The sequence below is a fragment of the Carassius auratus genome, chromosome 9 (genome assembly GCF_003368295.1).
Source record: "Carassius auratus strain Wakin chromosome 9, ASM336829v1, whole genome shotgun sequence".
In the NCBI taxonomy this organism is placed as follows: domain Eukaryota; kingdom Metazoa; phylum Chordata; class Actinopteri; order Cypriniformes; family Cyprinidae; genus Carassius; species Carassius auratus.
The window spans coordinates 21,940,002-21,954,701 of record NC_039251.1 but is presented as its reverse complement, the minus strand read 5'-3'; the positions used below and the strand labels follow the sequence as shown (position 1 = coordinate 21,954,701).

At 37.8% G+C, this 14,700-nt stretch overlaps 1 protein-coding gene across 1 annotated transcript; it reads left to right on the top strand.

Annotated features, from left to right (window-relative positions):
• The first annotated feature begins 1,772 nt into the window (after window positions 1–1,772).
• On the top strand, window positions 1,773–14,206 carry LOC113108067 (interphotoreceptor matrix proteoglycan 2). The gene is made up of 18 exons (XM_026270889.1): window positions 1,773–2,011; window positions 3,484–3,650; window positions 3,790–3,815; window positions 4,152–4,192; window positions 6,855–6,985; window positions 7,125–7,289; window positions 7,413–7,471; window positions 7,798–7,818; window positions 8,387–8,577; window positions 8,658–8,716; window positions 9,029–9,161; window positions 9,252–9,310; window positions 9,609–9,714; window positions 9,983–11,022; window positions 11,822–12,041; window positions 12,144–12,354; window positions 12,517–12,705; window positions 14,047–14,206. The coding sequence occupies exons 1-18, from the start codon at window positions 1,828–1,830 to the stop codon at window positions 14,204–14,206; spliced, it is 3,162 nt and encodes a 1,053-aa protein (XP_026126674.1). The 5' UTR covers window positions 1,773–1,827.
• Window positions 14,207–14,700: the final 494 nt, after the last annotated feature.

Genomic DNA, 14,700 nt, shown 5'->3' with positions numbered 1-14,700 from the left:
ACGAGTGTGTTTTCTGTAACATTTTTCGGCATTCCCTCTAATCTTCAAACAACACAATTCAATTTGTAATAATCAAAAAAAAAAACCTCAATAGGACATATTCCTCACAGTACACTGGGCTGTATTTTTTTTACAAACCTTTTTTCTTTACTGTACCTGTGGTGGTTAATTTCTAAGGACACAGACACTAAGCCACATGTACGGTAATTGTATTGTGACAAATCAGTATGTACAACAACAGGGGGTACAAAATCCTGTCTTAGTCTTAGCCATTCAACTCACGCACGGCCACATCTAAACAAAAAACAACCTCATTAAGAATGAATAATTTCCTTAAATAACCCTGAATCTGAAAAATCACTCCCGTCTCTGTGATATCCAGTCAGGTCTTCAGAGGTCAGGGTTTTGGAAAGAAGGAGCATGTTCGCAGGTCTAATTCAGTGGCTACGGTTGTATTCCCAGATGTGAATCTGTTGAAAATGCTAATTTGGGCACTAGCAAGGGCCTTGATCCACTAAACATTGAGACATCCTTTCGAGGTAGCAGATATTTTTTAGCTAACATTGGTAACAATAACGTCATCATTTTGCTTGCCTAGCAACGGTTTTAGAGCATTGCAATGACAAGCAGCTATAGGCCTTAATGTGAACGATTCATCCATGTATGTGTTTATCTTTCTACTCATTTTTTAGACATCAGAAAATGCAATCAAAACGTCTTAACTCCATCTAAAAAGAAAGGCTTCTCTCTAGTGATGTGTACCATACTTTTCCAGCCATTTAGTACACTTAAACCCTGCCCCTTTTTTATATTCAGCTGCAAGCTTGCACTCAGATCTGCCCTGGCCTACTTTTTTCTTTTTTTCTTTCTATTTTAGTAACCCGATTAATTTGGGTGTATGTCACAATATGGAAGAACTGATCTGTCACTGCTTCCATATTATTGCAACTTTTGTTGCATACTTTTGGTCATGTAATTTACCAGTTTATTACCTTGCAGTTAATTGCTCTATTGCATTTGTTTATCTGACATTATTTCAGTACAAAGTAGTAGTGTTATCTGTTCTCAGTCTTAATAAAGCATCTTGATTCCAGTTCATTTACAGTTGTTGGAGACCTTAAGGGTCAAACCATTAATACCTGTCCTTAACCTTACAGGTGGTCAAGTGTTCAGTTGAGCAGTGATTACGTAAGAGTCAAGTTAGTATGCCTCCATTGAGAACTGTATATTGGGTTCAAATTATTTTTGTTTATGGATATCTGGCAAATCCTATTTTCCTTATTTTCTCTTAACCCCTCATTTCCCGCACATGTATATTTGGTTTGCACGCTTGGTTAACTCCAGATCTTACAGTTACTTCTTGATTAGCTGATCTACAGGATTACTAAACAAGATTAGAAGGGGAAAAAAGGAAAATCCCTTCCATCTGCCTACATGCCAGAGGATCGCCACAGTTATACACCTGTGCTCAATTTTGACAATCTGGATGGCACTTTATAACAACAATATACTATCATAACTGTCAGTGGATACTGTGTAACAGGTATGTACAGGTGTAGGAAGGTTTGGACACATCGTCCGAAGTGAAGCTATCGCACAACAGCTTAATTTTCAAGCCACAGGAAGTCACTATGTGGAAGCTCATATGGACCTGTGTGCTGTGTTGGTTAGGCTGCATTTTTGCAATACGCCAGCTGGAGATTTCTGCAGGTGTGTATCTTTGTGTACTGTATGTATATATGTATTAGTTGGGAGTTTGATGGCTAATGGTTATCACCAAGTAATTTGTTTGTATTTCTTTTTCCAGGGGAAGTTGACCATATCCCTATGTTTGGAAATCTAGATGAGCGCTCACAAAGATTGTTTCAAAGGTTTGTGGAAAAGCCTGCAGACCATGGACTCTTGCCAAGACATAAGCGTAATGTTTTTCTGTCCAGTGGATTACGCCTCTGCAGTCAAGAAACCGTGCAGCAAGCTGTCAGTAACCACCTGAAATACTATCAGCTCAGAGGTGAGACACTAGTACTAATCCTAGTTATACGTTTAGTATTAATAGTAATAGCATTGTATAATCTGTGTATAGTATTGCTTGTACATACATAAATGTACTATATATTTATACAGAATTCAGTGCCAAAGAACTGAAAGTAGCTTTTTGTATACTTCCTTTTTGGAACATTCTAAAATCAAAAGCACTAGTATCTCTTAAAGATTACATAATATTAACACACAATTTTGCGCAAAAACACAATTAAGTGGACACTGAATTTACTACTTAAAATATATTTGAATTCATTTTTACATCCTGCCATCATTTTTGGTTGGAAAACAACAGCACACACATGAGACATCATTAGCTCTTGAATTGTTGTTTTATCTCATGCTATTTGTGTCTCAAGCTATAATTAATACAGTTTAAAGGCCTGAGCTCAACCAGATAACATTTCGGAGAGTCTGATGTACCATTTTATAGACATTCTATCTTACATTACAACAAAGCATGTTAATTTTCTAAATTTACAGATCTAAAAAAAAAAAAAAAAAATTGGGCATAACAGCAATTACCCAACTATTCAAAGCCAAGATGTGAATCTGGATTCTAGCTAATGAAGTACTGGCTTAAAATGTGTTCTGATAGCTAAAATAAATGAGACGTGGCTCACTGCTGTAAGCTGGCCAAGAAATAACTAGTGCCTCAAGGAGATGGGTGAAGAAGAATTTTAGGATTTTATTAATAGGGTAAGAGCAAGGACAGCTGGCAGAAAGTTACCATATACCGTATATATTGCTAGATATATTAAAATCTATAGCAAATAGTGAAGTTCTTGCAGATTCTCTTGTTGTGCCGACCTATGGTTAAAATAATCATCACCATTAGCACATTGTAAAAGGACCACATTATAGACCAACAATATAATAATATATATATAACCCAAAACCCAAACCAAATCTTGACCTAAGTAACAAGATTCGAATCAAATCTACATTTGTTAAAACCTCAACATCAAGAATCTACAAAGATTTCCATTCCATAATAATCAGCTAGTGCAAGCAGTTCTGTGCAGCTGACAGCTGAGTGTGTAACGATGAGATCTCATTAGTGTTCGGCAGTCAGATTCACTCTGAGGTCTTGGGTAGTGTTGAAGAACCTCAAGACAATCTTTAACAGTTCACGCGTGATTTCTCCCTCAACAAATAAGAAGGCAGTACGGTGGGGTTAAAAGTCAGCTAACACATTGGATTGGGGCCAGTAAGGTCAAAGCCTTTATATCCATGACGGAGATCAAAGGTGTGAGCGATCTTGTCTGACTCCTCCTCTGGTCTGGTTTCAACTGTAACGCTGGTAGCTGACCTTTAACTTTTGAGATGAAAGACATGTTCATTTATTCAGACAGTAAGAACGTTACTGTTACTGATTGTATTATTTACTGTTCTGATGTGTTTTGTTGTACTAATACGATGTTGTTGTTGTTTTTACATCAGCATGTCAGGAAATAATTTGGGAGGCTTTCAAAATCTTCTTGGATCGCCTCCCCAATCAGGAGGAATTCAAGAGCTGGATGAGCCAGTGCCAGACAGAAAGACTCTCTGTACTGGAGATTGGCACTGCCTTTAGCCAATCAGAAGAACACTTAGCATTTATCCACAGAGTATGTAGCATAAGAACTGTATCGTTAATGTTGTACTAATTATCTTAGCTGATAGTTTTGATATAAATAGAATATCATTGGTGACTGGTGCATGTGTGTATCTGATGTCTGTCTTTTGAATCTTTATGGTCCATTGCAGAGTCTCAGGCAGACCGGGCTGAAAAGGTGAAATAACATTTTAAAAACCCGTTTCACCTAACCCAATCCCCCGCTCCCAAACCTTTCAGAAAATACCTCCTTACCCTCAGACATTTATTTATTGTAATAGTATTACTGAGTCTGTTTTCATCTTCCTCTTTCTTCTCAGTATTACACCTACATACTCAGTATGCAGGTTTACATCCTTCATACCTGGTCCTTGTTTTTTTCATTAAATGTACAATGCATTAGAGAACTTGTGTGTGTGTGTGTGTGTGTGTGTGTGTGTGGTTGAATAGTTAACTCATACATTTAAAGGTTTTGTATCATGTATGCCCTTTTCAATTTCATTTTTTTATACAGACCTGAGGAGTCTTCCCAAGAACAAGACCATGTGCCACCAGGTCTGTCTATTATGATAGTTGTTGCTGACAGTTTCTTTAATAAATGTATAAACCCCACCCTTACAAAATCTTCTCGGTCAAATCTCATGAAAACTGTGAAGAACATATCTTATGAACTAGCTTGAAGATCTAGCAGTTGTCAAGGGGTAATCAGTTTTACTTTTCCAATACGAACAAGACCTGAATTTTAAAGTTATGACCAGTCTTGAAGAAAAAAGATTAGATGGATAACTTTTTAGGACTAGTCTAAACCCCAACCCCATACTTTGTACCTATGGATTCGAATTTCTATTCTGCCACAACAAATGTGCATCAGTGACTCATTCTACAGCAGCTAGCTGCTAAACATCTACAAATTAATGATTTAATATTAAATAGTATAATGATTAATAACACAACATTTGTTTATATAATATTAATGGTTGTGAAAAACTTGGCACAATGCAGCAAAAAAACAAACAACAACAAAAATATGCACACTTGGAAATTAAGCTCTTTCTGATTCTGAAAATCTTAAATATGCATGCATATCTGTAAAATGTAAAAAAAGTAAACTAGTGTGTTAATTATAAGTTTTGCACATCTTAAAATGGTTTGTACAGAAAGCTTGATAATAAAATATACTTAAGCACTGTTGACTTAAAATAATTAGTTGTGTTAACTTCTTATTAGTGTTCACATTACTTGGAAAATATTAGGAAACTGAATGCCTTAAAATTATCAAGTAAGCTACACTAAAAACATTACATAACATAACAAAAAGCAACAACCAAACTGTTGTAAAACATTTTTATTGACTGCAGGTAGTAAAGGGTACTAAACAATGTCATTCAAGCACCTCTAAATTCTGAATCATGTTTATATATTAGTGCTGTCAATCGATTAAAAAAAATTAACTAATTAATCGCACAATTTTTAAAAATTAATCGCGATTAATCGCAATTAAAAGACTGAAACTTTTTGGATATGTAAATGTAAAATGTAAATAATTAATGTAAACTCAAGACAAAGAAACTATTTAAATTCAAAATATTATTGTTTATTGGAATTTTTGTTTAACTTGTAACACAGATTTTCTCATGTAAACAACATACCTGCAATAAACCATCAATATCCTCCAAATTAACTGTTGGCTTGAAAGCCATATTTATTACAGAAATAAAAACACAGGCATGTAAGTACCATTTGAATTTCAAAACAATCAATGCCAATAAAAAACAAAAATGATTTCCATGTTGAATTCTAAGTGGACTGCAAAAAAATTCCAAAGTATAGTCATTGCCAGTGCTTTAAGTGGGCCGGTAGGCACTGGTACTCAGTACCGCCACTTCCAAATATAGCTCTCGAGCGTACCGCCACCTCTCCGTGCGCCCAGAACGTGCTTGTAGCGTACCGGTACGCTCATTTGGACATCTGTTTTAATAGAGGCTTTAATCTTTTACCTGCACTGCCGATTTTCAGAGCGCCCTTCACAATGCAAGCTTCCTAATTCATCCCACCCAGAGCAGAAACTACATTACCCATTCACCCTTAAGTTATACAAGTGAATAGCGCATGTGTCGCTTTTCCCACTGTTAAGTGTCAACAACTCAACGTGGCCGGAGAAGGTGTGTGAAACTCGTTGTGAGTTATACTAAAGCAAAATCTTGAGTATTTATTGTCTGATAAACATTAAAAACTGTCTGCGGAGGTTGAGTCGTCCTGCAGCCCCCGCTGGCTGTTCATTGGCTGCAGAATCTTTTTTCTAAGTTCTAAAAAAAATACCGTAGACGGCAAGGCACAAATTTAGATATTCATTTATCTAATTAATCTATAGCCTATGCACAAAGACAATATGATCTTTTTGTCCCCTTTTTGTTTTAAAGCTTGATGAAGAGAGAGAGCGCAAGTTGCTGCAGCTGAGGAGGACAGTGATGCACGCGTACAGGAGTGATTGACAGTTCGCGGCACTGTGTACAAAAAATACTCCGCTACACAATTATTTCATTATTTTCGTTTAAGCTTATTAACGTTAGCGTTACAGAAAGGTCTGATTTACGCACTGTTACAGTCATTGTTTTTTTTTTTTTTTTTAAACAATGACATTTGAGTTCATGATTTTAATGTTGCTGTTTCTTGTGGCAGACTAAATGAAGAGTAATGTTTCTTGTGGCAGACTGAAGAGTAATCCGGCAGAGTTTTATACTGAAACTTTCCGTCTAAAAGTCCTTCCTTGGTCTTATCCATATTTCTTTGCACGTTGAACACACATAGGCCACAACTGGAAATAAAAAAACTGCAACCGCGTTAATTGCGTTATTTTTTTTTAACGCGTTAAATATTTCAAATTAATCGAATGCGTTAACGCGCTAATTTTGACAGCACTATTATATATATATATATATATATATATATATATATATATATATATATATATATATATATATATACTTTTTGAAGTGTAAAAAGCCCCCAAAAATGTGCAATGCAAGTGCAACTATATCAAATCATCTCTATCATGGATCCTGACTGTTTGACAATCTTTGAGCTGAATCTATCAGTCAACGTCAGTTTATTGGAAGATTCAATTGACAAATTTGCAAATGCCAAAAAAAACAAAAACATTTTTTAAATGTTTGCACCAACACAAGCTTGAAAAATAATTATCTTTAAAACTTGGTAGGTGATGAGCTTGCCGCAGAGACCACTGTGGTGGTGACCACAGCAGTTCCACATGAGGTTGTCTCAGAGAGCAAGAAGGAAGTTACTGCAGAAGCACCATCTGCTGTCATGACAGTAGAGATGGATACTAAGGTGGTGTTTGACTTCATACTGATGTAAAGTCAAGTCTGGTTCTAATCTGAAACACTAAGATGAACAAAAATATACATATAACCGAATTATGAATTCTGAACACCTGCTAAACAAAGTTTGTGTGTGTTGTCTGTGGCAGATCACTAATGAGATTGAGCAGGAAGCAGCTGCTTCGCCTTCACGTCCTCTAGTTGAGCAGAGGGTGGAGCTGGCTATGTTATTGACTGGAGAACCATATAGTGAAGAGCTGTTCAACTCCACCAGCAGTGAGCATAGCAGACTCACTCACAAGATCACAGAGAAGGTACAACACACCGACATACTTACTTTAATTTTTACACAAATGTTATGTATATTGTTTGTTATCTACCAACCTTAATTACTGTATTATTTTGGTTTTGTGTTGCCTGTTTGTCATTTCATACAGATTTCAGCTGCTTTGAAGAAACTGACAGAATTCAAGAGCGTATCGGTATTGAACATTAGGTGTGTTAGTGCATGTTTAATTTTGTTATTATAGTTGCATTTAAATATTGAATGAATATCACTGCATTTGATTACCACATGCAAAACCAAGTAGCATTTTAAAAATAACATGTCAAGCATAATTTTTTTTAATAGAAAGAATTTAGATTTTAAATAATAAAATAATAGATACACTATTTAAAATCTACATGAATTGAAACACTTCCTGGTTGTCAAATTGGAACATGCCATTCTTAATTAATAATTTAACAATGATATAGAGCATTAGCCTATGACCTGCTCCAGTGGTAATTGTGCTAAAAATATGAACTTTATCTTTCCTGTAGGCCACAGATGGATCCCTCAAGGTAAATTAGACTTGATTGCGTGCATGAATGCCAGGTTAGTTCTTTGAGTAAGAATAAACAAGCAAGAATCATGTTTATAGTCATGCAATTACAATGGAAGTCAATAGGGCAAGAAATGGGGAATGGGGAAGTTGTGGCCTAGGGGTTAGAGAGTTTGACTCCTAACCCTAGGGTTGTGGGTTCGAGTCTTGGGCCGGCAATACCACAACTTAGTTGCTCTTGAGCAAGGCAGTGAACCCCAACTGCTCCCCGCGGCGCCGCAGCATAAATGGCTGCCTACTGCTCCGGGTGTGTGTTCACTGCTGTGTGTGTGCACTTTGGATGGGATAAATGCTGAGCAAGAATTCTGAGTATGTGTCACCATACTTGGCTGAATGTCACTTCACTTAATAATTCTGACATAAACACTTTAAAATATACAATGTTTTGAAAAAAATTACTCTAACATTACAACTGATCATGTGAGAATATTGTGATCGTCACATGTTCATTTGTTCTGTGCAAAGTTATTTCCAATACAAACCCATGGACATACATTGTAAGTGCAGTTATTGTCTTCTCTCTGCAGTGGTGATAAGGCAGTATTGGTGGAATATGTTGTGTCCCTCCAGACAATCAGTGAAGAGATCAGCAGTAAAACAATGGACTTCATCAATCTTCAATCCAACATGGTAGAGGGCACCTTTAGTAATTCAGAAGGGTCCACTGTTCAGTACACCATTATTGACATCCACCCCAACATCACTGAGGCTATGCATGGTACTACTTCATCTGCTTATAGCTACTAGTCCACTACTGTACATCAGCAGTCTTTTATTGTGTAATGTTTTTTTTGTCAGTGGAAACCTCTCCAGAGGAAACCCATCCTGCAGAAGAATCTCCAGACCGTTACCACAAGGTGAATTAAAGTTCTTTCATGGTGGCAGTAAAGTGTCACTAACTACAGTATACTGACTACTGTAGATATTTACATATTTACTCAACAAGGTGCACAATTTGAGATAGCATTCTTGACACAGAGAACAAGAAATGTGGGTGAGTTTTTGTACCACAGTTTAATGTTTAACAATTTCAACAAAACCCTAACTCTAAAAATGGAAAGATAGGAACAGTAAAATTGATGACTAACTTTGCAAGCATTACCAGTAACTTAAAAAAAAAGTCTGGGAATCAACAGGCAGTATTGGTGGAATATGTTGTGTCCCTCCAGACCAGCAGTGAGACAATGGACTTCATCAATCTTCAATCCAACATGGTAGAGGGCACCTTTAGTAATTCAGAAGGGTCCACTGTTCAGTACACCGTTATTGACATCCACCCCAACATCACTGAGGCTATGCATGGTACTACTTCATCTGCTTGTAGCTACTAGTACTCTACTGTACATCAACTGTACATCAGCAGTCTTTTATTGTGTAATGTTCTCTTGTCAGTGGAAACCTCTCCAGAGGAAACCCATCCTGCAAAAGAATCTCCAGACCGTTATCACAAGGTGAATTAAATTTCTTTCATGGTGGCAGTAAAGTGTCACTCACTACAGTATACCAACCACTGTAGATATTTATATATATACTCAACAAGGTGCACAATATGAGATAGCATTATTGACACAGAGAACAAGAAATGTGGGTGAGTTTTGTACCAAAGTTGAATGTTTAACAATTACAACAAAACCCTTACTCTAAAAATGGAAGAATAGGAACAGTAAAATTGATGAATAACTTTGCAAGCGTTACCCATAACTTAAAAAAAGACTGGGAAACAACTGGTTTATTTTGACCATTGTCTAGGATGATATTTTAGCAGTAGAAAAACCATCTGAGCTGCCTGGAGAGGTGATGAAGGAGGTCTTTACTATTGGTGACCTTTTGGATTCTACAATATCAGAAGAAGAAGGTATGGGAGAGCATTATGTCATCATACCTTATAGACCATGCCAGCTGTAGTTCCTCAGAGGAAAAGGACCAACATTCACGTGTACAATAATTGTAAATGCAATCCTGCTCCTGGAGGGCTAACATCCTGCAGAGTTTTGTTCCAACATTCCGACACACTGGAATGTTTCCAAATTCTGCAGGACAGTGGCCCTCCAGGACCAGGATTGGACACCAACATGGTGGTGAAAGACACAAGACTCAAGATGCTTGTTTATTCCTACTTTTAGACCTTCAAGACAAGGACTTGGTGTCACAGTTTCCTTCCAACCAGACTTTTGCTGTGGATATTGAAGCTGTGGGTACCATTATTGATGCCAAGCAAGACAATGGCTTGACAATTGATGATTTTAATCCCGCCTCTGGATCTGGTGCAGAAGATGATTGGGTAACTGTACTTACTAAGGCTCAAGAGCCAGCTGGAGAGACAGAAGGTGAGGAAGAAGTTTTGATTGATGTAGACAAGCCACAGATCGAGGACTATGAATTCTCCACAATTACAACAGTGACTGAAGAGGACCAGATCTTGCCTGAAGAAACTCCTGAACTGATTACTGTTAAAGCTGGAGAAAATGGAAATTTACAGGTTGGTAGAGAAGTGCCCACAATGCCGCCAGTCAAAGTGGCTAAGGTAGAATCTACCCTAAAACCTGAGGAAGACATTTTAGTACCTGTAGAAGAAGAGAGGACGGAGCAAGTCAACAAGGAAGAAACAGTTTTAACAGAAATGAAAAAGGATGAGGAAACTGAATTTGCTGTGATTATAAAGGAAAAATCGGAGGAGGTTGAAGAAGAGGAACAGGAAGAATCTGTTGAGAGTACCACAATGACACAAGAAGAAGATGATTATGTACTAACAGATGCTTCAGCAATACAGTATTCAGAGGAAATTCTAACTGAGGATGAGATCATATTGGTCACCGTTGAACCAGCAAGCCCAGTCTACCCAACTCCTTTTTCAACTGAGAAAGAATCACCCTTCTCCCTCATCACCACTATTACCCCAGCGGAGGTGGAGTTGGTGCATACCTTAAATTCAAAAGTCATGACTCCATCTCTAGATGTGATTCATTACAAAGAGGAAGATGGTAGTGGCATCTCTGGTGTCATCCAGGGTGATGAAGTTTCCAGCACCGCCGTGCCAATTAACCCCGGGCGGTCTTTGATAGTGTTTTTCAGTCTTCGGGTAACTAACATGATATTCTCTGAGGATCTGTTTAATAGGAGCTCTGCAGAGTACAAAGCCTTGGAGCAACGGTTTCTTGAACTGGTAGTGTACCTCCTCTAAAATACATTTGCTCCTATTGTTTGTCCTCTTCCTTATCTTACCCTAACTTGTTATTTCTCTTCAACCACATATCCTGTCAAATCCTTATCATTCCAAATCAGGAGTATCCTGAGTAATCCTATTAGTGGAGGGCCACCTTCCTGCAGAGTTTGGCTCAAGCCACAAATACACCAGAACTAGCTAAACAATGTCTTCAGGATCGCTGGAAACTTACAGGCAGATGTGTTCAAGCTAAACTCTGCTTGAAGGTGACCCTCCAGAAGCAGGAATGGACATCCCTGATCCAGATTAAATTATTCACTAGTTCAGCTCCAGCACTCGAGGTCTACTTTCCAGGTTGATCAAAGCTGTAGCTAAACTTTTCAGGAGAGTGGACCTTGAGGACCAGAGTTGAGAACCCCTACAATGTTTTATATTATTTGCCAGTGGGTCAGGGAGAATTCCCAGCTCTGCACATTGTGTATTTTTCCCTAATCAAACTTGCCTAAATGTATGCAACAGCTAATTAGTAGAGACTCTGAGACCTGAAATGACTGTGTGTAAGATAATAGCGAATTAAAATCTTTTAAGGGTACTCCAGGATCAAGGTTGGGAACTACTTTAATTCAAATCCTGTTGTGGCAAGCACAAACAAACAACCTTTTTAAGGTGTTTGATCTTATCAGAATAGCTTGCAAATCATAGACTGGTGGGTTTCATTGGGATCGTGATTGGAATACTGTAAATACCATTTAAGTTTCTTAGTTCATTAGATCATTATTGTTTATTGTATGTCCCTCAGCTGGTGCCATATCTGCAGTCAAACCTCAGCCACTTCGAGAACCTGGAGATCTTGAACTTCAGGAATGGAAGTATTGTGGTGAACAGCCGTATGAAGTTCGGAAAGCCTGTTCCTCGTGGAGTCAGTACTGCTGTTTACCTCATTCTAGAGGATTTCTGCAACACAGCTTACCAGACCATGAACCTCGCTATTGACAAATATTCACTGGATGTTGAATCAGGTCAGGAAACATCAGAAAACCTTAGTCTGTTTGGTCCTACCTCATCAAACGTCACTTTAAAGCTGTGGCTAATCAATGTGGTTATATGTATATTTGTTTTAGGGGAACAGGCAGACCCGTGCAAGTTTCAAGCATGTAATGGGTTTGCTGAATGTACAGTGAACCAATGGTCAGGTGAAGCTGAATGTGTGTGTAATGCTGGTTACTTCAGCATGGATGGACTACCCTGCCAAAGCATCTGTGACCTTCAACATGACTTCTGCTTGAATGATGGGAAATGTGATGTCATTCCAGGCCAAGGAGCCATCTGCAGGTTTGTTTATTTGATTATATGACATTCAAGAATGCATTTGCGTACATTTAAAAAAATTAATTACAGATCAAATCCTGTACATTGAAGTCTGTTCTACCTAGAGAAAGGCATATTCATTCATTTTAAAATAAGTAGCTGTTTGTATGTTTGTCTGCACTGTAGATGCCGTGTTGGGGAAAACTGGTGGTACAGAGGAGAACATTGTGAAGAATATGTTTCTGAGCCACTCGTAGTTGGCATTGCCATAGCATCTGTTGCCGGGTTCCTTCTGGTGGCGTCAGGAGTAATCTTTTTCCTAGCAAGAACTCTGAGAGACCAATATGACAAGGATGAGATGGAGGACCCAGTACGGTAAGACACATACTGTATGACAGTCAATCTGGTAAATCACGGTTTCATCCCAACTCGCATACTTTTACTGTATTACTGGATTTTCATGCACATCTCATCAGTAAAGACGCTCCTTTAATTAGAAGTATTATCTCCAGCACGTGTGTTCAGATCAGGGTTCCCAGGTTTTCACAACACGTCCTGCCCTGTTGCTTCTCAAAACTAGTACAAAACTAATCGCGATTCCAAGATGTTCCCAGATAAAAAAAAAAAAATTGCTTCCCGGGGTTAAAGTATACGTTTTTTTTTTTTTTTTTTGGCATGGTTGTCTTAGTAAAATTGGCATTTTAGGGGCTTAATATCACGTTATTGGTATTGGGGTTGCTTCGAACCGCGGACATGAAAAACAACCGCAGACTTGGCGACACTGGTTCAGGTGGAGCGGCAGTTACTACACAGAGCCGTAGTCTACCGACAACTAACACAAAATCGCTTTCAAAATTGACAAAGAATTGCCACCGATTTTATAATCGATTTTGTGTAGATTGTCAGTGAATTACGGCTCTGTGTAGTAAATGCCAACCAATGTTGCCAAGTCTGTGGTTGTTTTTCATGTCCGCGGGTCGAAGCGACAATACCTATAACATGATATTTAGCCCCTAAAATGCGAATTTACCAAGGCAACTATGAAATAAAACATTCATTTTAACCGCGGAAAGCAATTTTTGTTGTTGGAGATATACTTCTAATTACAGGAGCCTCTTTACTGATGAGATGTGCATGAAAATCGCATTCGATTTTTTGCACAGCCCTACTGTGCATTATAATATTCTTTCTAATATGAACTTTGTCTTATGTAAGGGAGCTCCAGTTAATGAAAGATTTTACCTCAGAGGTCCGAGCCTTCAGAGCTGATCACCTGACACAAACCCTTGATTAGAGTTTGACCTTGAGTGCTATATAACTAAAACCAATAAAAAAATATAATTTAATTTAATCAAAGAAGAATATAACCATTAAACTGTAACAGTGATGAATGAGAACATGCAAATTGTTCAATAAAAATAAGTATGTAAAAATAAGTATTGACACTTAACAGGGTCAAATCTATTGTATTATTATATTATAGATAAATATTTTCCCCAAGGAGCTCTTGCATGTTGATAATTGTTCAAACAAACATTTATAAGAACTGTCACTTAGGAGTCAGTTAAATTTTCATTAAATACTAATTTATTACTTGCATCTTTTTAATTACTGCATGTGCAGGACCTTTGATCCCTTGACTCTTTATGTTATGGTTTCTTAACCTTGCAGATGTCTGTTGCAACCTTTTTTGTGTGTATCCATGCTTGTATGAAGGAGAGAGGACAGTCCACCATTTTTAGACATGGCCACTAAGTATAACCCCATGTTTGAGAGTGATTTAACTACAAGCTACAGCCATTACTACCAGCGGTACCCCCGAGCCCCCAGTCCACAGCAGCGCCAGTGCAGAGGCATCCACAGAGTTCAGCAGTGAAGAGATACGCCATATTTATGAAAACAGTGAACTCACCTAAGGAGGTATGGGATTGCGCATGCGTATGTTTACAAAGAATAATTTTGTATACACCACTTTTTGGTGAGCAAGTAAAATTCTGTCTGAAAATGTGTGTAAGCGAGTATGTAATACATGTTTCTGGGATTTTCTCTTCCTGTCCATTCCATAGGATATTCAAGATCGCATCCGCATCCTTGAACTCTATGCAAGAGATCGTCAGTTTGCAGATTTTCTGAAGCAGCATCAATGTGAGTTGTCGTCTTTTTCAAGATGCCTTACCTATAGCTTTTGTTTATTTTCACCCCTCATGTAATTTTATTTTATTTTATCAGAACAATGGATATTCAAAGAGAAAAGTTTCCTCCAGTAGTCAATAGCTGCCCAGTGTCCAATAGCCTGCTGAGTGCAAAATAAATGAAGGTTATAAACAATGTTATGAGAACATCATGTTACAATGTAACAGTATGCTTTGT

Coding starts and splice junctions, on each gene's coding strand:
- LOC113108067 (XM_026270889.1), top strand. CDS start 1,828: ATGTTTGGAAATCTAGATGAGCGCTCACAAAGATTGTTTCAAAGGTTT. Junction 2,012..3,483: donor GAAATACTATCAGCTCAGAG/GTGAGACACTAG, acceptor TTTTTACATCAG/CATGTCAGGAAATAATTTGG. Junction 12,355..12,516: donor GGCCAAGGAGCCATCTGCAG/GTTTGTTTATTT, acceptor TCTGCACTGTAG/ATGCCGTGTTGGGGAAAACT.